The 23,744-nt window shown below is 47.8% G+C and overlaps 1 protein-coding gene across 2 annotated transcripts in view; it reads right to left on the reverse strand.

Moving 5' to 3' along the window:
• Positions 1 to 8,296: 8,296 nt before the first annotated feature.
• The window catches only part of LOC105189178 (myb-like protein Q), a 121,450-nt gene continuing 106,002 nt past the window's right edge, over positions 8,297 to 23,744 (reverse strand). Inside the window, exons 2-6 of one of the 2 annotated variants that reach the window (XM_025299989.1) lie at positions 18,455 to 18,935; positions 14,410 to 14,691; positions 13,982 to 14,132; positions 13,607 to 13,820; positions 8,297 to 13,513 (exon numbers count right to left, since the gene is read on the reverse strand). In XM_025299989.1, coding sequence (XP_025155774.1) covers positions 11,141 to 13,513; positions 13,607 to 13,820; positions 13,982 to 14,132; positions 14,410 to 14,691; positions 18,455 to 18,935 — 3,501 coding nt within the window. In that variant the 3' untranslated portion in view covers positions 8,297 to 11,140. Of the gene's footprint in view, positions 13,514 to 13,606; positions 13,821 to 13,981; positions 14,133 to 14,409; positions 14,692 to 15,829; positions 17,181 to 18,454; positions 18,936 to 23,744 lie in introns of those variants that run through there. The other variant, XM_011151123.3, reaches the window with a different exon arrangement.

The raw sequence follows: 23,744 nt of genomic DNA on the forward strand, positions 1-23,744 counted from the left end.
TGGAGTAGTTCAAGGAAAGCGTCGCATGCGTTATACACGAGGACGAGTATGTATATAATCTCTCACTTGCGCAAACTGCCATCGATATTAAACGACGTAAACAACGCATTGTGTAGCCTGAGCAGCGTCGTTTCGCTGCTCACGCACACGATCTCCTCCGTTTTCTAAAAATTCTCGAAATCTTGTCTTTAAGATCTTGTCTCGAGTTCATATTCCGCTACTGCGTCTTATAAATAAATACATGTAATGATCGGAATAATTATTACCGGAATTACCGGAATAATACCGGTCACAGAGGTGCACGATCGCATCGAGACAACACGCCGCGAATTATTCAAGGTCGCGTATTGGCCGGCTAATACGAAACGCGCAAGTTGGAGCACGTTGTTGTAGGTGGAACCTCTATCTCGCCGAGTCGCATGTCGTGTACGCACAGACCTGTCAACACGCGTTCTGCACAGCATTCTGATGCTTATCTGTCGACGAGGTCCGTTGTCGCGCGCCCGCGCTCGCTCGGAGGAGCGTGGGCGCGATAACCCGCTCGATTCTCTCTCGGGGTCAGCGTGAGATCGTCTTTTATACGACTCGGAGATGCAGGGAAGAGTCGCCTCCGGTGACGGCCGATGCGTCAGCCATCTCATCTCGACCGTCGAGAGATTAAATGCCGATAAAGCGATCGCAGTCGGCCAGAACGATGCGATACGCCAACCGCGAACAGTCGTACCTAACCTGCGAGATCCTCGCCGTACCTTTATTTATTGGTCTATTTATTTGTGTGAGAAGAAACTTTTGTCGTGATCTGCGATTGGTACTCGCGATAAATAACTTATCGGTATATACGCGACACGAGGCTTTCTCGATGTTACAAAGAGCGCTTTCCCGCGAGAAGCTAAGCCTTATAAGCCGAGTTAACTAGGTCTAAACCTACGTAGTTCCGATCAACATTATCGACCCGCGGTCCCAACTTCAACTTTATTCGCGTTCGTGGAAAAAAAGAAGTCGAGGAATCGGGAAAGGTAGCCAGGTGATGGTCAACCGTCGTGTCCCAATAACATTTCTCTCTCTCTCTCTCTCTCTCTCACTCTCTCTCTCACTCTCTCTCTCTCTTGCAGACTCCTGTCGCGCGGCTTGTCGTCGGATATATTGTACCTCTACTAATACAAACTACTGTGACTATACAATGATTACACGTGACAATTTGCAGCTCCCATCTTTCGCGCTCGGTTTTCGTATCGACGATACATTTTAATAATCAATCGACCGACAAGGGCGCCGACTGGTGCACTGTTTAGCACTTTGCCTCGCAAATCGGCCCAAGGAGACCAATGTCGAGCAGGGTTCGACGCGACCTTCGGAGTATGCGTCGAGAGGGCCGACACGCGAAGCAGACACGTTCGCGCGTCTCACCTCGCCGCGAGAAAAATCTCAGGCCGAAAATCTCCAGGCCGGCGAAGTTTCTCGCGCGTCTCCCGCACATTTTCCCGCTCACACGCTCGGCTCGGACAAAAATATCTCCGTGGCACACACGTGGTGTGTGAGCCGCGAGGTGAATGACAGTTGCAGACAGTTCGTACACAAGCACGTTCCAGTGACCCTGCTGTTCGAACGAGCAATCCGACGCGACAGCAGCAGGAGCAACAGCAACGCCGGTGACCCGCGGGCTCGCACGTGTCCTTTCGCCGTGCGACTTCCCGCGCCTCACTTCCCGGCCAGCTATCCTGCAGCGGAATGGCCGAAGAAAGCCGCACGCCGTTCAGAGATATTAGGATAAGTTTCATTCATACAAACTTCGGAACAAATCTCGACCTTCGGGAGCTGCCGGCCACGCGCGGTCAAAGTGCGCGAGCGACGCTCGAGTCTGGACAAGAGTCGTCGCGAACGTACATGGAGAACGGTTACGGGGGGGGGGGAGGCGGCCACAATCGTGAGAGTTTTGACAGAGTGACACGATCGCGAGACTGTAACGTTTTGCACAAAAAACGTAACAAGAGATTTATCAGATGTAAACAGTAAAATTTGTCGTCTATCGAGCTCGTTATGGCTGCCTTTTCTCGGAACAACACGTACTGCAAAGTTGATCTTTTGAGGTGAAAAGTCCACGGACACGTGTCTTAATTCTTAATATTTAAATCTTCAGCATAGAGAAAGAACACACATGTGTATATATTCAAAGTTTACCAAGTATCAAGCAAGACGTGGAAGGCACAAAGATGTATCTCGCGATACCGGCGCGCATCCTTGGAAATATCCCGTAGTTGTCGCGTGTTAAATTTATCGAACGTCGCGCGAGAATCGCACGGGGTGTTTCGCACGTTGTCGAGAGCAGCTCGCAACCATCCCTAACTGAACTCGGAAGCCTTGGAGTTCACGATACACAGAAGCAAGTTGTATCTGCGGAAAGGCACGAAGGGAAGACCAGAAGAAGCAAGTTCGTGGTTGGCTGAGCGGAGTGGCACGAGGAGGTAGATGTGAACAAGCACGACAGAGTCGGACGGCGATGGAGGAGGAAGAGGTGGAGGAGTGGGGAATAGGTCGATACGGTAAACTATTGTCTGGCGGGTGAAGCGCTCATGAGAACCGGAGACGCGGAAGACGGTTTCGGTTTTACGCGCAGTCACCAATTCCGCACGAAATGCGGAGATACGGAGTCGCGTCTCGCGCGCGCGCGCGCGCGCGCGGTTAACAACTTAAGAAACTCGCGTGCAACTTTTTGTTGCTGTTGCTGATGCCATTGTTCTCGATCGACAATTCTCTCGGCGCTCCGTGCCGAGCATATTAATTAAGAATAATTGATATGATATACTTCGGCGCAGTAAAGCATCGATATTTTGCGACAAACGCTCGACTGAAAATTCATTTGTTTAGTCAATGAACATTTTCGAAATAAGTCGTTTAATCGATCGGTATAACGCACTTCTCTTGCTTCGCTTTAGCTCATCTTTAGCTCATCGGGGGCTGGAAACGCCCGATATTCTTTTTCGTCATCAAAGACAAAGTTTTTCAGAAACCAGACAGCCCGGTCGCGACCTTCTACACTCCGGCGACACCGGAGAAAAGTTTCGTCGTCCGCCGCAGAGAGAGCGAGAGAGAGAGAGAGAGAGAGAGAGAGAGAGAGAGAGAGAGAGAGAGAGAGAGAGAGAGAGAGAGAGAGAGAGAGAGAGAGAGAGAGAGAGAGAGAGAGAGAGAGAGAGAGAGAGAGAGAGCGAGCGAGCGAGCGAGGCGGCGCGGCGGCGGCGCGGCGGCGGCGACGCCGGTAAAGGTGCGTCCAGACCCGCTGCTTTACGTTTACCGTGTCGTCCATGTAACGTTACATGTAAGCGACGATAAACCACGACGTTACGCACAAACGAGCACGCCTCTCTACCGTTGCAGCTCGTTGTCGCGCGTTTCCACGCCATCGTCGTGCGATTCGTACACGGTAACGTGCACGTGCGAGTTTGGACGCACCTTAATGCTGCGCGCGTGGGTCGCCGCTCGGAAAAATGATCGCCGGATGCCCGATGCAGAAGTGAATTTCGCGATTCATTGGCGACACTCTATAGCGCACGTCGCACAGATGCTTTTTTCTTTTTTTTCGACGACGATCGAATCACCGCCGCTGTCTCTCACGGCGAGGACGAGTTCATCCCGACGCGTGTATATCGTCATATATATATATATATATATATATATATCGAATATATCGAATGTGATCGTTCGACACGATCGATACTGATTTTAATAAAAATCTCAACGACAAACAATCGGAGATTGTGAGATGGAAGATTGCACGACGGCGGCGATCGAGGTCGCGTAACGTCATAAGAGAGCACCGTGGCGCATATTTTTTTTATCTGACCCGCTACTTAGCCTCGCCCGAGAGCGGTAGTATCTCTTTGAATTAAACTTGTACCACACCATGTCGCGCGGCTTCTTGCTAGTTTTAGTGCCGTGCTTAGAGAGCACGAGTCCAAAGATTACCGTGGCTTTCAGCCGATTTGCATCCGAGATGCAACTATTTACTTTTACATACTCGCGTGTACATTTTTCTCGGCTTTACGTCCCTCTCAGCCGCTCAAGTCGCCCTTGCGATTCAGCCTCGCAGAGCTCGTTTCGCCGGGCGATCAAACGCTCCGGCTATTAATTGTACTCGCTCTTGTCTCTTGTGCCAGGATGTCTAACGGAACGTAGGCAAGCGTAGGCAAGAACCTGCGCGCGCGTGTATCCCCGATGATGCCGAGGCCGCAAGAACGCGCCCTCCCGCAACGCACCCCGCGCCGTTGATCTCCCTTAACCGCGATAAAAAAGAAATTCACGTGGAGTAACTCGACTCGTTCGCGGGTCGCAAAGCGGGTCGATCGCGGAGCGCGCGCGCGCGACTATGTGAATGACTCTTCCGGGGTGGGCGAGCGAGCTCGCGAGCTCGCGTTTCTTCGCTATACGCGCGCTATATTCAGCCGTTCTATCGCGAAAAAGAAGCTAAAACTTGGAGGTGACTCGCCGTCGTCACCTGGGCGACGGGTGGATGACGACAACGACCATGACGACCATGACGACCGCTCTCGTCTTTAAGCACGCGCGCGCAACAAAGAGGGCGAGACACGCGGCTCCAGCGGATTCCCGTGGGCGAATGCGGGTTTACTGCGATCCCGCAGTGTACATAGGGGCGCTTTGGCATGCGGCGATGCGCGACGATGCTACAACGGCCACGTGTTTGCCGATTATCACCGGGGGGATAGAGAGGTAAACACAATTTTGCCCCACCACCTTAATCATCGCGCGTACGCGCGACACGAGCAATGACGTATACAATTCGCATCCTACTTTGATTGTTGCGATGGGACAAAATTTGTAGTTTCGGACAGCCCCGAGATCTCTATGTATATACGCGTCTCGGTTCATCTGCGCGGCGACATTTCATCGACCGAATATATCGCTCGATCGCGCTTACACTATGGCCGCCGCGGGCGGCGTCACTATAAATTTGTTTACAAACTTACAAGCTAGCGCTAGCGCGTATATTCGCCGAGCAACGTTAAATGCCACAGATGTTTGAAGTATAAGTCGAAGCGACGCGAATCGCTACGCGATGATCGCACGAATTCTGTGTAGGTGATGTCTTGTAGGTACGAGACCTTAACGCCGCGACGTAAAGAGAAAGAGGGAAAGAGAGCAAGGAAGCAAGCGGTTGTCTTAAACTATCAATCTTCGGCTTCACGCGCCGAATGGAACAGTTGGTGGTCAACGTACGTTGTACTATAAACGCTGTACGTGTTGTATGTTATAAATTAAATATCAATCTTACCTTATATCATCAGTATATGTTGCAGTCTGTACTCTCCGCGGCACATTAAGCACATGGTTTATCGCTTTTTCATACAGCGCCAACGCGAATCGCAAACGAGCCTGATGTTCCTTAATGATGCCAATCGTCTTACAATCTTTGAGGTTAGCTTCTCGACCGACACGATCGTTTCGAATTTTTCGGATCTACCTGACCTCTGTCTGTTTCTTCTTTTGCGCGAGATCGATGACAAAATTGATGCGCGTATTGTTTGTTATATATGCGCCACAACAATACGTACCACAACGGCGGGTGTACCTCGAATATGTACATTATATTGCGATAAAATTCGAAATATCGAATATCTGTGGTGTATTATTGTGCTTAGATGTCACCTTGTCGCCCGGCTAACAAACGGTATTCGAAAGTGACGTAGCGATCTCTCTCTCTCTAAGCGCGAGTATTCTACTCGGGCTGCATGTCATCTACGACGACGATACGTCCTCGGGATGCACCTGTGCATGCACGGCGCATAACGCTCTCTTCGCCGTAACTCGGCGACATAACGCGGCGGCCCGCGTGGCTGACATCCTCTATCTCGGAGTGCTCGTAAAATCGAGCGGCCCTAAAACCATGCGCGTATCCACGTGTGTGTGTGTGTGTGTGTGTGTGTGAGACTCGGCTGACTCGAATAGTGAAGGAATAGCGAATAGTTCTCTCATTCTCTCACACGAATAATAAAGAAGGTGAAGAGACGGGACATCCGAGTCGCGCGCGAGCACACACGGCTCGTATATCCTAACCAAACTTGCTTATCCGCAATCCGGATGACGGAGATGACGCAGAGACCTCCCACGGACAGGAAGACAAAAACTTCTTTCTGCGAAAATTCTGCGTGAGTTTTCAATGCTACGGCGAGAACCGACCGTGACCGAACTGAAACGAGAGAGAGAGAGAGAGAGAGAGAGTCACGTGACATGCGCGTTGTGTTTGAATCTACACGTACCTGCGCGCACTGACATTCTTACAAGCACACATAGTCTATGTCGATTGAAAGTTCTTCGAATCGTACCGAAAAAATCCGACTCGCGTACATGTCTCGGGTATATGTGAGCCGAGAATGGAGAACGATCGATTCTCTTCCGGACAATTCGAGCGCGTCAGTCGTAGGTTGATTGACGCGGCGGACGCCGCGTAATTTAGCGACGAGAAACAACCAGAGGAATCGAGCTGTTCGCGAACGCGGAAACAGAGGCAACAGAGGGAACAGAGGGACGAGAAAGGGAAAACGGCGGAACGGCGGAAAAAAGGAACGGAATAGGGACGATTTCGCGAAGGTAAGATGTCCGGCGTCGCAAGACTGGTTAAACAGGTTATCACTTTATAGCCGTCGTAAAGAGATTTTAAATTTCGCGGTACATGCCCGTGCATTCCCGCCTCGATCGTGTCGTCCTTTTTCTCGCTTTTCGGTCGTTTCACCGAGTTCATAGAGCTGCACGCGCGCGCCGATCGGACCAATGGGCAAGCCGGTTTCTTCGTCCCGGCCGCGGCGCGGCGGGCACGGCGAGCCGACGCGTGTACCCACGACACGACGAGCGCGGTACTTTCCCGGTGAGTAAAACTTTGCACGAGCAGTTTAATCTCTAATGAGATCCTCTTCGCGATCCTCTTTCGTCTCATACAGTCACGATGCGACGTCAATGCGTTTCTAGTCAATCGCGCGTCTAGTCTAATACAATAGACGAATCTCAACAGTCATGTCGCGTTAGCGACAGGTACAAACGCAGTCGCCATGAACGGCAATTTCGTTCAAAGATCGATCGAAAGTATCGTCGCTCAAGAAGATCGTCATTAATATTTCTTTACGATAGTCGCTAATAATGATGAAACTCGATGTACTATTAATCACCTCTCATTGAAGATTGCGAGTCTCAGAAATTAAAGGAATTCTCTCAAGGTACAATATATAAATATTTATATATTGGATATATACTTACCGTACAGAGAGTTATAAAACGCGCCCGTAAAAATGTTCCCGTATGATATGCACGTACACTCTTCATCGCACCACGTAAGCTCTATATAGAGGAAAATATATTTTTATAACCGCATGCATGATATATCACTCTCTCACTCTTGATACGTACACACACAATAAAGAAAAGCCGCGTTTATGGTAGATATTTTATTTCCAACTTAGGAACTGAAATGCCCATATAATAAAAAATATTTATATATTGTAATAATTATTATTATTAAAGTGGGAAAACGAGGGTTACGCTAAAATCGCTCTGCTAAGTATACAAAATGAAGAGAAAACTCGCAAAAACGGAAACAATCGTAGACTTTTAGTCGAAAACATTCTTTCTCTCTTTAAGATTCTCTCGCGGCTCATTCGTTCGTTCGTCGATAGGAATGGGATCAAGTCCGACGTGTGTTTTCGATAAATCTCAGCTAATTTCATATACTCAAGTATTTTCAAGTGTCACCCAAGGTCACGAATAGCGTTTACAAAAATCGCGGATATATTTTTCTTACATTTGCAAAGAAGTTACTGTAATAAAGTGTTAAAGTGGAGTTAATTATACACCAAACGTCTCGGCTACCATCTGAAATCGAGTTCGAGTTCGAGTTCGAATTTACTTCGAATTTATTTCGAAACAGAAATAAAGGATGTTTTGTCGATACATTGAGAAAGACATTTGTGCCTTTCGCAAAGTACGGATCCAAAGGTTTTTCGACTGCCTTAAAACACAAACGCGCTCGGAAATATTTACATAGAATTGTTTGCGATAAAAAAAGCCTCGAATACACATGGAGAGACATATGTTCCGAAGTTTTGTGTATTAAAGATTCGAACACACCGCAGACGCAGTGTCGTTGTGTACTGCTTGAAAGCGCACTCGATTCCATTCCTATTCCTCGAATTCGTTTTAATACGTTCACGCACTCACACATACCCGTTAAAAAAAAGGAAAAAGACTCGAGGTTTATAAAACGACCGCGCTAACAGAATAAACGAAAAAAATCATATAAAATTTCCACATGGAATTTTGCACATTGTGTTATTATTCTTTTATTTTTCTCTTAGATTCGCGTCTACCTTTTCCTTAGTCTCTCTAAACTCGTTAAAGGGGCTCGTCAAAAGCATATACAAATGACCATTGTCATTGTTCGATTTCGTAGTCGCTATCTAATCAGATTTTTTTTTTCTTTATGGCACGTAGTCTCGTACAAGCCCTTCTCCTTACCGGAGATTCGACAATATCCGCATTTGTCGTCTTTCTCTCTCTCTCTCTCTCTCTCTCTCTCTCTCTCTCTCTCTCTCTCTCTCTCTCTCTCGCCAGCGTTCGCTCTCTCCGTCGCGCTGCACGAACCCCTACGATATTACAACGAATCGCAACCATAACGGACCCGTATTCGACTTATTTCTTTTCTTTTATACACACACTAGAACCCGGGGAGTCCTTCTTTTATCTCTCGTTTTTACTTTTTTTTTTCTTTAATATACGGTTATCAGACTTGGACGTGAAGATCTATGTTAAGATCGTAGTTCTTTCGGGCGATCGCGCCAAAGATCCACTGGTACCCAACAACGCCCGTTAAAGCTCTTTTCATTTTTTTTTTCTTTTTACGAAAGAGACTTACAATAGAATTTTTTCGTCGCATAGCACCATTTTGAAGAGCAAAATTCGCGACTCGATTCGACTCGACTCGCCGGAACTTTCGCCGCGATCTTTACAAAAATAACAACAGTGGTGGCATCGTCTCGTTAGCCGGCGCTCGCGCGCTACAAATCGATAATTCTGTCTTAGACTCGTTGAATACCACTGGAGAGAGGCTGGTTATCAATCAGCCGCGGTCTCGCAATCGGCGCCAAAACGCCTACCTGATTATCACGAAAGAACCATCCGAAAAAACGTGAACAATTCATACTCTTGAAAGACATCAATATAGAAATCTGATTTACTTTTTTTTTCCTTCGCCAAAACGATCCGAGAAACGGATCGTTTCTCTTGTACGTCTCAGAGTTACGAATGCTTTAACGTTACTCTCATATTAATTATTTTTCTTCTTTTGATCAGAGTATCCTAAAACGAACAAATTCTATCAATATGTCTACATTTAACATGGATATATCGTCGGTAAATTCTTTTTCCTGTTTCCAAAGTATTGTGGCCCGCGATGTTCGATCGCATTCGGCAGCGATCGCTTAACAATCAAGCCGATTTCATAAATTTCCGTGAAAATTAAACGGAAAAGTAGTTGTACCGTATACTTTCTCTCTTTCTCTCTCTCTCTCTCTCTCTCTCTCTCTCTCTCTCTCTCTCTCTCTCTCCCTCTCTCTCTCTCTCTCTCTCTTTTCTAGTGTCGCATTAGTTAGGAAACGAAAGATTGTCACAAACTTCTTCCGAGTGAAAAGAGACCATCAGAAATATTCTGCAAAATATCGTTTCGTCTCTCGTAAGGAAACAGCGATACGACAATCGTTGGCCACACGAGCAAGAGACAGCCTGTACACTTACTAAACTTAACTCTTTACGTAATGTTGAAAGATAATGCAGTAATTATCTAACTTAATGATTTACGTAATTATATACACTATATACATGGTCGCTGCTATAACATTGCATGCGTGCGCTTATCGTTAAAAGTGACTACAGATCGGTGTGTATGTGTGTGTGATTGTGTGTACGATTGTTGTTGTATTGTTTTTCTTCTTTTATTATATAATGAAAATTCTCTAGCTTACACAGTACATAGGGTTCTCGCGAGCGTTACTACATAAGATTTACCATTACACAGTAAACAATTATACGTTCCGATGATCCGTCGGTCCAGCGTTCGCCGTTTGCCTTGCCTCGCGCCGGATTTATCACATCGTACATCGAATAAGAACCAAAATGCGCCTTGCCAAATAAGAACAAAAAATGAACAGAAAATCGACGACCTTGCGACAACTGATACGTACATATCCGGGAGCGTTAAGCGAAAAGAAAAAGAAACGAAAGCCCAAAGAGAGGCCCCAACGGAATGCCCGAATCTCTCCAGTACAACACCGAAAATGCAAAACTTTCTAAAACGCAATACCTCGTCTCGCTCGACCGCCGCGACTGAAACTTAAATTCGCAACAAACGCGCGTAAATGGTTTAAATAAAATAAACACGTAAAAATAACGATTTTTTTCCCCCCTTTCGCGGCATAATTTCATTTACTGCACTTCCTCGAACGGTAACACACGGTCGCATTTTTATCACAGGGTTTTTTTTTCTCTTAATATCGATAATCATTCGGAATCTCGTCCTCGACGAAGAATGAACGAAGAAACATCGTACACGCTGCTGGACTAACGTATTATTGCAACTCGTCAAACGCGCGGACGCGCAACACGTTGTATTTCACGTGGACCACGTGACGTGACTGCGCGCGAAGACACACATCATCTTCTGAAAAAACCGCGTCAGGCTGTCGTAATCCCATTTTTATCTTCGCGCAAAACTTCTCAGGATTAATCCTTGTTCTATCGCAGACAGACGAACACTGTGAATAACTCTGGTCACTAACTCTGTTACGTAATCGAAACTGCTGCTGGAAACGACGCGACGTGTGTGTGTGTGTGTGTGTGTGTGTGTGTGTGTGTGTGTGTGGTCGAACGGGGTATGTAACGTCGTGTCAGGTCGGGTAATCTCATGCGTATCGCCGTCTTCACCGTGACTATGCTACATCATCGGTGTCGATCGCTAAGAATTCTCGCTCGCTGCGCCTCAGAAACGTATGATTCTACGCGGCAGATGCGAGACAATCCGACGGATCCTTTCCTCTAGCGTACGAGAGCGTCCTTCGCTTAGCCGGAAACCCTACATGAGATCCCTTGTCTACTTAGACGTCGGGGCGGCCGGCTGATGCTGCCCCGTCATCCCCAGTCTTGGTTGCGAGGAAGCGAGTAGTTCCTTGTAATACGCGCTGAACTCTGGCGGTAGAAACGTCGTCGCGGCCGTGGGCGGAATTGGCGGCGGGAAGAGGCCCGCGTTGTAGAACGCGGAGTAGTACATGGGGTCTAGGATCGGTAGGAACTTGCCGGGCGTGTTTGGCAGTTGCGGCAGAAAAGCGGGATTGCTTTGCGGCACCGTCGGCACGAAGCCGGACGGTATGTTCGGTACGCTGTGCCGTCGACCGACCTCACTGTGCCTGGATTCTTGCTGTTGTTGTTGTTGTTGTTGTTGCTGCTGTTGCGTTGCCACCAGAGTCTTTTCACCCTCGCTGATCCTGCGCTGCTGCTCCCTGACAACCTCCGCCGCGGCTTTCCTCCTGTCGATACTACTCATTTGCTGCTGCATCGTCGCGTTCACTCGGGGGAACGGATGGCCGCTGTGATTTAGATGATTCAAATTAGGTACGTTCGGTATGACAGGGTGAATCGGCTTTCTCGGAGTGTACGGTGAGACCGGCTCGTTCCTCACTGTGTACTTTCCATTTATTTGCGGCGGCGGTGGCGGTGGCTGCGGTTGTTGTTGCTGCTGTTGCTGCTGCGCTTGCCTCCTCTGCGCACCGCTGCTGCTGTGCATCGAGTTGCTTTTGTTAGGTGGACTCGGTACCTGCACGTGAGACGGCGTATTCAGATGGTTGTTCTTCTGCTTGGGATTCACGAGTGTGATCTCGAGGTTGTTCGAAGCTATGGTTCGACTGTCGATTACGTTTTGATAGGCGGGAAAGGGCACTCGCTTCGAACAGTCAGCGGGTTTGTCAGCGGGTTTGCTCGCGGGTGGGTTTCGCACTTCCAGGTTCAACGGATTAGGCCTCGGCACTACAGGTACTCTAACTATTTCTAAACTGGGCCTGGGGAAGGTCGGTTTTTCACTAAACTTTTGTGTCAGATCGAGAACACCTCCGTGTCCGGTGTCATTGTTACCGCTCGAATGTAGATGTTGCAGACGTTGTTGTTGTTGTTGTTGTTGTTGTTGTTGCTGCTGCTGCTGCTGCTGCTGCTGCTGCTGCTGCTGCAAGTGCAGATGCTGATGCGACGAACGATATTTTGGTGGGACAAAAATATCCTTCGGATTTCCATAAACTGTCCTTTCGTTGTGCACAAATATCGACCTCGACTGGGTGACCTTTGGTGGCGGCAGTCTGCCGTTCGGAACGTTCGGCGGTATGAAGCGATTGTTGGCTTGCGCGGCTGCAAAACTCGACGGTGGCGGGACGTTTGCGTTTGCGTACAGTTGCAACAGTGCGGCGTTGTTTGAATTACCGAGGTTTATCACCCGACTGTTCACCATGTTGTTGTTGTTGATCGTATTGTTGTTATTATTGTTGTTATGATGAACCGGTTGTTGCTTGGACGCCGCCGCAGGCAGTACTCGCGGCTGATGGTGATTCCCATTATGGTGATGTTCCTGCGGCGACGGTAACATATGACCAATGTCGGGCGTCACGGTGACGGATATCAGTTTAGGAATGGAGTTGGGTGTGATCGGCAATGGATATGAGATCGGTGGCTTCTCTTCGGATGACTTCATCGTGGCTGGCGCCGGTGGTGGTTGCTGCTGCTGCTGCTGCTGCTGCTGCTGCTGCTGCTGTTGCGTAACGTTGCTCTGAATCACGCTCGGCCGCGCGTCCAAGTCAACGGCTGTGACCTCGAGACCGCCTTCGCGCAAGATCTCGAGTTTGCGCTTCTTGAAGCTGGGAATGATAATCTTGTCCCTGCTCGTATCGTTTTCCGTCTCGAGGTCGATGACCTCGGGCGACCTGGACGGCGGTACCACCATCGTCTTCTCCGCGAAGATAGACTTCTCGCCGAACAACGGTATGTTCTCCTTGCCTTGCGCCAGCAGAGTGGTCTGTTTGGCATCCAGCTTGATCTCTTTCATGTCCTTCTCCGGCGGCGGCGTCAGCGTCACGACCGTCGACGCGTTCGTCCCTACGGTGGTTACAGGCAGGCTCGGTGGCGAACACGATGGTGGAACTTGTTGGGATATCAGAGGACTGTTGAGCTGCCTTTCCAAGACACTTTGATTAGCGGTGCCGTGGTTCGTGGGTGTCGTGGAGGGTGTGCTGCTAGGCGTCGAGACAGACGTGTTGGAGGAGGGCGGTGGGCTTGGCAGTTGGATAGCTTGCTGGCTGGAGGGTATCGCGCTATTGGCAATCATGGTGTTGAGCGACTTGAGACGTTCCGGCTTCACTCGCACGCTACGTAAGGAGGACGTTTTGCCGGCCTCGGCTTTGGGCTTCTCGCTCGAGGAGAGCAGAGTCTGCAAACGCGAGAAACACGTCACAAGAAATTCGACAATTCGAAGGCCAGCATCACAGCCTCGCGGCTGATTGATTCAGCCGCGATCACTCACCGTCGCTGCTGACATTATCGGTTGCAGAGGTGATGTCGTGGTGGTCGCGGTGATCGTTTCTACGGGTGGAGGTGTCTCCGAGGAGTATGGATCGCTAGGTTCCTCCTTGATGTCTGAATCCTCCGACACACTCGTGCTCTTGGTACGTCGCCCGTGGTTTAGTTTTATCTTCGTGTCTTCGCCTTTCTGATACCTCTCGTAGGGCAACAGCAATCTACGAGAGACTTTGTTAACGCACCGGCACAAATTGAACGTCTTTACTGTGAAAAGTGAGCTAGAAAGGTGAGGAAAAATTCACGACCAAATACTGACGGTCGAAGTAAAAGCACGAACGCGAGACAAGAGCTTGTAATAGAGCGCGTAATATAGTCTCACCTCTCGTAATGTCTGCGTGTAGTGGTCGCAGCGTTGGTTGACGTCGTGCTGCCGCCGATGTCATCATAGATCGTTTTCCAAAGGCGACCGGTGCTGACCGAGTCGTAGCCACCGAGCATTTGCACCTTCGTATAGAACAGGAACAGATCGACTGTGGACAAGAGAAAAGGGGAGATGTCGTTAGAGGGACGCGCGTCGGAAGAAATATTCGTGCGATTGCGACTGCGATTTTTCGGGACAAGGAAAGCCCGCTCTGTGTGTATGCTAGCTCTCCGCAAATCGTCTGGCGACAAGGCCGTTTTACGCGAGGTACGAGAATTTGCGAGGGATCTCGGTAGAGGAGGAACATTCCGAATTTCCGATCGTACACGATTGTGTCATGACGCGCGGATACCAAGGGAAAAGAGTTCAAGAGACGAGATACTGACTCTGCTTGTTGCCTAGTAGTGGCATCTTTCCGAACGGCGTACCCCGAGAGTTCATGAAACCCTGCACGTCGATGATGAACTTTTTCTCCTCCGCACTGGTGTTCCTCTCACTTCGGCGCACCGCGGACGAGGGTGGTCTGCACACCGTGGGTATCACCAGGTTGGTACTCGCCAACGTACTCTTCGACGCCGACGCGACAGAAGCCTCGCTCTCGTTGCTCGACTCCGGTGAAGCGCTGCGCTTTTTGCGTTTTCTTCTTGGTCTGCCCTTCAGCTTTGGTGCTGCAAATTCACACAGTAGGCGTATTAAGACTCGCGTTGAGACACGCATCCTTGTGATCCTGCGTTTTACCCAGCTTACAAATTACGGGCAAGTGTGCATTTGCTTTGGAAAGATTTACAAGAGACCATCTGAACAGGCCACACACGATCAGGTTTCTATCTTGAGAGTAAAGAATCTTCAAGTTTGACTTTTCTCGCGCGGCGTTCGGATTATCACGGATTATATCGTATAACATTTTATATAATATTTAATATATAACATATAAATCGCTCGTGTACAAATTTTAATAGCCTCGTTTTAAACATGTTAAAACAGTTAACGCTTAACTGGATTGAAGAAATATTATATATATATATATATATGTTTTAAATAGTAATCGTAAGACTGTAAGATAATATAGTAAACAGGCCCGTTAGCTCAAACACGTCGCAGTAGCTACAAGGCCGAGAAACATGGGATTTATTTTGATGTGATATAACTCGTCGCTGATAAACAGGTCCGGACGTGAAAGTTACTCGAAAGTTTGTAGTAACGCGAATTCGAGATCAATCATTTCCGACTTTATTAATTTAATCATTCAGCGGAAGTTTGCAGATCTTCGTAACAGATATGCGCGCATCGTAAGACTCGCGTAATAATGTTGCACCTTCACACTCCGTGCTATTTACATGCCTTGTAATCACCATTAATTTATCTTTAGGCGAAATCTTAATTGCCTTGATTTTTTATATTTCTTACTTATTCGGAATGTATCGTTCAAGCAAATTTGTCGTGGAGATGAGAGAGAGAGAGAGAGAGAGAGAGAGAGAGAGAGAGAGAGAGAGAGAAAGAGAGAGAGAAGAGAAACGTTGTTACTCATAGTAATACGGTAAATATCGGTAATTTTTGTGGTAAAATACATCTCTTCAAGTGAATATCTTGGCACAATGCGAATGCTCGAGCAGTTTTACGAACGGAACGGAACGGTATTATACTTGGATCGATATCGATTAAACAATTTGACGTCGCGTGTATCCGGCTGACGACACGTGTGTACAACGCACATTCGCAGCGGAACGGAATCGAAAACGCGAGAGCCAACACACGACGCGAGCCGATTTCCCGCCTGAGACCCCGTACGACGATCCATCGTCTTACCGTGTATGCTCAGGTACACCACTTGATTGTTCCGAATTTTCATCACGATAGCCATCGCGCGTTCGTCCGATCCGTCGCGAAGATCCGACAACTTGAGGCACAAAGACGCTTTATCGCGGTCGCGCAGCGCGAGATCAACGTCGATGTCGGATAGCGCGTTCGGCAAAGCAGACGGCTACAAAATAGCTTCTTGCGCGCACCGAGAGCGTACGAGAGCCCCGACAAAAATGTGGTGACGGACACGACAAACAAAACAAACGATGTCGTGGTCACTGGTCGCGGCGGATCGCGAGTTGCACCATCGGATGCGCCGGCGCGCGCGTCAACCACCGGCGGACTCACGTGAGCCTCATCATGCGCTCGTAAGCACTAATCAGCCGCCTTGCCGAAATGAAATTTTCCGCGACGTATCGCGTACTACAGTCAACAGGATCAATTAGATCGCGCGACACGGCCACGTGGTATATCTCAGCTGTATACACTCACACATACACACAGGGGAGGTCTACTACATCGCACGTCCGTGACGTACACAACAGACACAAGATATACTCGCAATGCTGCGCTCGCGTAATCAAGCTGCGTAATCGCGAGTTAAAGCGAGACAAGAAGCACAGAGATGAAAAAGATTCGGCCAGCACTTGGTAACTTGGGCGAGCGAATCTCGCGCGAGGATCAAGGCAGCTCGACCGCGACTTTGAGCGAACACTTCGATCGCGCTGAACGGGATCGCGATGAATGGGTATCAACAAAGAAAGCACGGCAAACGCGAGCTCGTCGACGTTGTTTACGATTTTTCCACCGGTCGATTCGAGTGCAACTCGAAAGAGCGTGTGTTCGTCGCGTGCGTGCGTGCGTGCGTGCGTGCGTGCGTGCGTCGGCATCGGCATGCGCGCGTTCCCCTCGCTTCGACGAATTACGTGCGAGCGAGCGATGCGTCGGAAGCGACAAATGCGAGCTATGACGGACAGAGATCCGTCGAGCCGGCGAGTAATACGATCCAGCGTAACCTTTCCACGGCGTTCGCGCTGTCCAGCCCTTATCTCGTTACAGCCTTCGAAATTGTTTCCGCGTCGAGTGCGCACCGCGACGAAATACAGCGTTATAGGTCGCCCGGTTTTTTGTTCTTCGCCGCCGAGATCTAGATTAGCCGAGACGGCTCATCTGTCATAAAGGGAGTCTCCCGCTTTTGTGTTCGTCGATACCGCGGCAATTTTCTCTGTACTGCGTTATGCATCATTTCGTAAGCACGGAAAGAAAGGAATCGAAAGATTACGCCTGCGCTCGATTCTCCGTCGTTTTACGTCTCCTTGTACTTTTATAGATGTTTCAGAAACCTCGGGAAACTGAATTTATCGTTACGGGAGGAAATAACTTGAAAATACACCCATCGAGATGAGAGAGAGAGAGAGAGAGAGAGAGAGAGAGAGAAAAAAAAAAAAGAGAGAGAGAAGAGAGAGAGAGAAGGAGGGGAGAGGAGAAGCGCTTTATGTTAACGACGCTTGTTACATCAGAGATATCAATTACAATTGTTGATTTGATTGTACATTACGAAAATATATACAACAATATCGTGATACTTGTGACGTATTATATTACAATGGGTCGGAAATACGTAAGGGGCTTGAAATACGTAATTGGATCGCCCGGAAACGTCCTCTGCTTTATAATTTCGTTTTTAACTTGTAATTTTACCATTTCTCGCTACGCCCGGATACACGCGATCGATAGCTCGTCGTGGCGCTTTGCATTTTTTTTATTCCACATCGAGCTAGTTATTGATCCCTCGCGAAAGAGTATATATATATATATATTTCATCCGAAAAATTTTTCGAAATAAAAGTTATTATACAGCATGCCCAGTCAATCACAGCACAACCGGCGGCGAAGCGATTGCCGTTGGAAAAAAAAAAAAAAAAACAAAAATGTCAAAGATATAGAGTGAATTTTGGTCGTTTGGTCGCGTGGTCTTTGAGAAGAATCATACCGAATGCAAATATGCGTGTATCGATTAGAATATGTTTCAACATCGTTGCAAAAGGATTTTTAACAATAGAGATGCATCTCGTATTGTGCATTCGTGCATTCGCGCGAATGTTTTTAAGAGATTAATGAATATTTATAACAGACTCGGATGTATCTCTGGAATATCATATGTTGTACAAGATATCATACGAAGACACGTACACACACACTACGTACAGACTACACGACTAAGATGTCGTGTACGAAACGAAATCTAAGGTCGTACGTATATAACAAGTGTTGCCCGAGTCTATAGATACACATACCAGGATCAAATACCGAGGCGTCTCGAACACAAAGAGTAAACTCGCCCGGGTATATTTCTTCAAGTTTGCCTTTGTATTGGAAACGTCTCGCATACTCTCACACACTGTCCCCGTGTATCGATTGTTACCACATTTGAAAAGTACACACAATCACGAACAAATGATTTCTCCTTATTCGAGAATTTTCATTTTACGTCGCTCTGTCGACACGACGAGGAAAATTCTCCTGTCGTCGAGGAATCCGCGATTCACAGGAAGTAATTTGTGGCTTCCAACATGAAAATAAAATCCGCGGAGGATTGAGTTGGAGGCAGCAGCGGTCGCGAATACACACCTAAGTGATTGCACAAGAGCTCGTGGGTCTCGAGGTCGGGATAGTCGAAGGTGTCCCTGCAGAAGAGCACCCTGGTGCCGGGCGTCGCGGTGAAGCCACCTAACGCGGCTGCGATGGACGAGCATAGCCAGGAGGGCTCGGCCCCCTCGAGTCTACGCAGGAGCGCTCGGTACCGGCAATACCTGGGGTACGAGAGTACCACCACCTTGGTCTGGAAGCTGCAGTCCGATCTCCTGGTGGAATTCAGGTTGCTCTCGTATTCCTTCTGCTGCTTGTCGACGTCCGAAAAGTCGATCCCCGGGTCGGTGAGTACTTGCGGCTGTGGCATCTCGTATCTCAGCGGGCTCGTCTCCGGGGAGGACGTCGGGGTCGTCGGGTAGAATACCTCTCGACCCCATGACCACTCCAACGTGGGCGACAGCCACGTGACGAGATCGTGAACACGGACGACCACCTTCTCCGAAATCGTCAGCACCTCGTCCTGCAACGAGAAACGTTTCTCATAAACGACCAATTATATGCACGGACAACATCACATTGTCAGTATAAATCTCAGCAATGTTGCTGCGAGAGTAGTTAGGGGTAGGGGAACTTTCTCGGAAAAGGAAAATTAGTTGCACATTGTTTTTTCTTAACAATCTCGATCGAGAGCGATCAACAGAGAGGAGCTTTACCCCGCTAGAGAAGCGACAGCGACAAGCGACTTTCGTTTTATCGCGCGAGCGCGACGAACTTACACCTGGTGGAGACTCGTCGGCAGGTAGCGCGTGAGGTAGCGGACAACTTGCGCGGTAACTCGGCGGCTTTGGTCGGAAGTCACGAAAGATCTTCCCGGTAGGATTCCCGTTTACCTACGCGAGCAACGCGTGTCGGCGCGGTGTGGTGTGTACTCGACTCGCGCTTACCGACTTCCAATTCGAGAAGTAGCTCACTCTACGTGAGAACGTCGGGCACTTTTGCGAGCACGCGAGAGCTTTCCGCGCGCGGATACAAAGCCGTCCGCGATATAGTGTGCTCGTAAAACAGTCTTTTCCTTCCCACTCCTCGGCTGCTATATATATATATATATATATATATATATATGCACATAACCCACTGGTTTATGCTACACCTCGAGTCTGCATCGTTATCTACTCGGTCTGTCTCTACGGTAATTTAATTGTTCGCCGGTGCTCGTCGGCGGAGCGACGTCATTTTCGCCAAGTTTGACTTACTACTTGCCCATATGCATCTCTCTCTCCTCCTCCCTCTGCTCTTTCCGCATTAAACGCATAAATTATTATCGCTCGTTCGAGCAGAGTTCGAACACTTACGCAACTCTGACGGTATCGTATGTACACAAGTGATGTGATTCCGCGTTGTACATGCGTAAACGTTCGTTTAATTAGCGATGCGTCTATTTATATCGTCGTTTGTCTGCTACATGCGCGATCGGAAGTAACGGAAATTATAAGTGTAATTACATTGCGCGCTCATTAATTGAGTGTTTAGCCTCTCTCTCTCTCTCTCTCTCTCTCCTCCCGCTCTCTCTAAATCGCGAACGATGATAACAATTATCCGAACAATTTTTGTTCCATTTGTCGAATCTCATGTCTGTGACAGACGCGATAGTAATTAATAATTACTACAGGAGTCATATATATATATATATATATATATATATATATATCACGTGCCGTTTCGTCGAAATCTTTTGGCTTTATAGCGCAAACGAACGAAAACAATTTTCTCTCGTGTTTCCGGATGGCGGCTCTTTCTCCGTGGCTATCGACGCGATATATAATTCGATAAATTTTCCGCCCGGCTGAAAATCCGCACTGTAAGGTGGACACGCTCTTTCGGTAATTGCGCAACGCGCCAACCAAAGTGTGATTTACCTCGTACACGCCCATGGCGATTTTACACGGCGGGATAGCGGAAGATAATTTATTGGCGTTGCAATATCTATCGGGCCGAAGTTCGGAAACGACTTTATTTATACGTGACATAATGTTCTATTTGGCTTGGGAGCCACTGTTGCCCGGGTTATACTTTCATCTTTTAGCTCACTCTCTCCCTATGTGTGTGTTCCCGTCCGTATTCCCCAACCCCTCCATACAACCCCCTTCGCTCTGCTCCTCCCGCCCGAACCCACCCTCCTTCATCCGAGAGAGTCTTCCAATAGTAGTTTCCCTTCTACTATAACCTTTCTACCGGTCGGCTTCTGTCGTCTCACTCCATCGTCATCCTCCCTTTCGTTCTCTCCTCCTCAACCCCTTTCTCGCTCCCCGTCTTTGTCTCATCCCGCCTTTCCCTCCTCCTCCTCCTCCTCCTCCTCCTCCTCCTCCCTCCTGTTCCAGCATGCTCTCAACCCCCCTTATCCCGCCATACGCCTCATTCCGTCGTCCCCACTTATTCGCTCACTGTGTTTCTCCCCGACGTGTGTTTCCCGTCTCGTTCCCTCTCGACCACCGATGCTAGCGATGGGCCCGATCCAATTCCCGAGCTGTAATTTTCAATCGATTTGCGAGCGACTCTCTGTCTCTCTCCACCCATCGCTCCCTCCCCCCTCCCCTCCTCTCTCTCTCTCTCTCTCTCTCTCTCTCTCTCTCTCTCTCTCTCTTTTATACACTCGCCGAAAGCCATTGACAGACGTTAGAACAATCGCCGTTCAATCTGATAAATAATCGAATTGCGCTCACGTGTCGTATCGCGTTTAATTGCTCAACGTTGATTCCACGCGCGCCACTAAACACGCTCTAAAGTTGCAATTTAACGATAGAAAAATCGGCGACTCTTTGAAAATCTAGCAGTCTCGCGTTACCGCGATGTTACAAATTCGTCGCACAATTCGCGTCGCAGATTACAGTAATATCGTCGGGATGTGATATCGTCAAAATCTGTTTATTATGTAAAATGCAATTGGGAATTGGAATATATACGGAATTCGGCTTCGTGTATTTTGCGCGTATTGATTTAACGGAATTAATGAAATATGTTGAATAGATATCGGGAAGAGACCGCTCGAAAAATATTTTAACGTACGTCTCTCGATGTGGATTGAAAATTACGCAACTCTCTTCCCGCTTATTAATTATTACGTCGTCGCTGGAGGATCAGGCGCGCACGCCACGCAAGTGCTCGTGATTTCACAGCCGTTTTGTGAACAAACGAATCCATAATCGCGAAATTACACGTTTACTTTGCCGATGTTACGATAACTCACGGTCAGCTCTGTGTCTACGCGAGGCAGCGCGCCGAGTGCGAGAGGTTAATTCCACGGAAGAAAAGGTCGCGACCTTTGTAGCCGCGACTGACCTTCCGTATCGGTACTTCGACGAAAAAAAGTATCGGTACCGTTTGGATCACGCTTGATCCCATCGCTACGTCCCCCCCCCAACCCGCGCCTCCGCAACGACTCGTCCCGTCTCTTTCGTGTCCGGGCGAATCTCGACGCTGAAAACAGAACCCGACGCGAAAACGTGTATCTCTGTTAATTCCCTTACCTCTCTTAAACGACCTCAACCCTTCGACGTCTATAACGCGACTGCTACCGATTGAAAAATTTTACGTATCTCACCCCCTGCCCAATCCCCCCCGGTCCAATCCTGTTTCGCGTTTTTTCGCGAAAAAGTTGCCTCGTCGTTATTCCGTCCGGCGTATCGTGAATTTTCTCCGCTTTCGGAATCGATTTATTACGAACGATTTCACGGAAGTGTGTCCGGCGCCGGATCTTACGGGATAGACGACACTGTTTGGCTTGCCGTGCACGATTCGGCTGATCGATTGTTTTTGTCCGCGCCCGCGACGCCGGCGACCGTGATTTTTCGCCGAGTCCGATGTAATACAATTTGCGCGAGTTTGCAACTTGTCCGCGCGAAGTCGTGCCGATTCAGCCGGCGCAACATTGCTAACGACAAAACAGCGAAACAAATGTATCGGTTTGCCAAGTTGCAAGTACTCGGCTCGCAGCAAGCAGTCGGACTCATTGTGCGGAACTCGGCGAGTCGATATATTTTTGTTCTACATTAATCCTTTAAATACTACCGAATCAACGGAAAATTTATGCAAGATATTGCATCGCGCTACATACAAATTAAATGTCCTGTAGCGCTGGAAATGATTGTTTATTATGCGCTATTCATCGGCTGCCGGCAACGATTAGCGCGCGCGCGCGCGCGCGCGTGATAACTTTGTCTTTTCTTTGAAGGTGATGTTTGTTTTGTCGCGCATCGCGTGACTTTTATCGTACGTCGCATGTTGTATTACATTCGAGGCAGTCGAGTACGCAATGTCGGTGTGTTACAACTGCTTCGTCGCTTCGTCAAATATTGTATCGGGCATCGCGCGTCAATTAACTCGTGTTTCTCATACCGCATCATCATATCGACGCGAGTGTCACAAACGAGCGTTCAAAGTGACACGAGGACCGAAATTCTGAATCGAGCGACCATAATTGAGGATCATACATTTCCAAATACGTCGAGTCGTTTATTATACAGGACACTTGTAATTTTAACGGCCAAATTTAGCGAAAATAAAGCCACATCTAAGTCGAAATTTAGAATCTAGCGCAAGTCTCCCGAGTGCTGATTTGTGTCTAACGATACTCACTGAGTCGTGAATCGCACTTTAAATCTATCAATATCCATTTTTTTATTTTCGTTTAGTTTCGTCATCATGCCGAGTATTTAAATCTTTATTTAAATCTTTATTGGTGCGTATAGCATTATTAGACACACAACTATTATCTTTGCTTTCACAATTACTTCTTTTCAGTTGTTTTGAATCTTCATATTCTGCGAAAAATTTCAACATCGATAAAAATATAACAAAAAAGGGATCGTGAAAGAAGAATATATTGTTTTATTTACCCATTTCTTTCAATCCCATTATTTATTTTGCTTAATTATTTAATATTCGCTCATCGTATATTAACCCTATGTACGAAAAAATTGAATAAATATTTATTACGTTATTATATGAAAAAATGAATTAAAATCAATATTAAATTTTATCGATATTGAAATATTAATTGAAATCAAGAGTAAAGAGTAAAACGTCAAAATAAAATATTGAGATGATCGAATATTCTAAGTAATTCTTGAACAAATGCTTCTCCGTAACTCCGCCTTATAATGGCGGAAACAACAATAAATGAGCATCTATAGTAGCTAAGACAATGTAATGTTACATCCCAAGCTTCTCTCTCGATCGAATTTGCGAGGTGAACGTAAAATCATGAAATTTCGATTCAGATTCTTCGGTAAAAACGCAACATATTTTGCGCGTCGTGTTCTATATACACGTA

Source organism: Harpegnathos saltator, unplaced genomic scaffold, assembly GCF_003227715.2.
Source record: "Harpegnathos saltator strain DR-91 unplaced genomic scaffold, Hsal_v8.6 scaffold31, whole genome shotgun sequence".
NCBI lineage: Eukaryota > Metazoa > Arthropoda > Insecta > Hymenoptera > Formicidae > Harpegnathos > Harpegnathos saltator.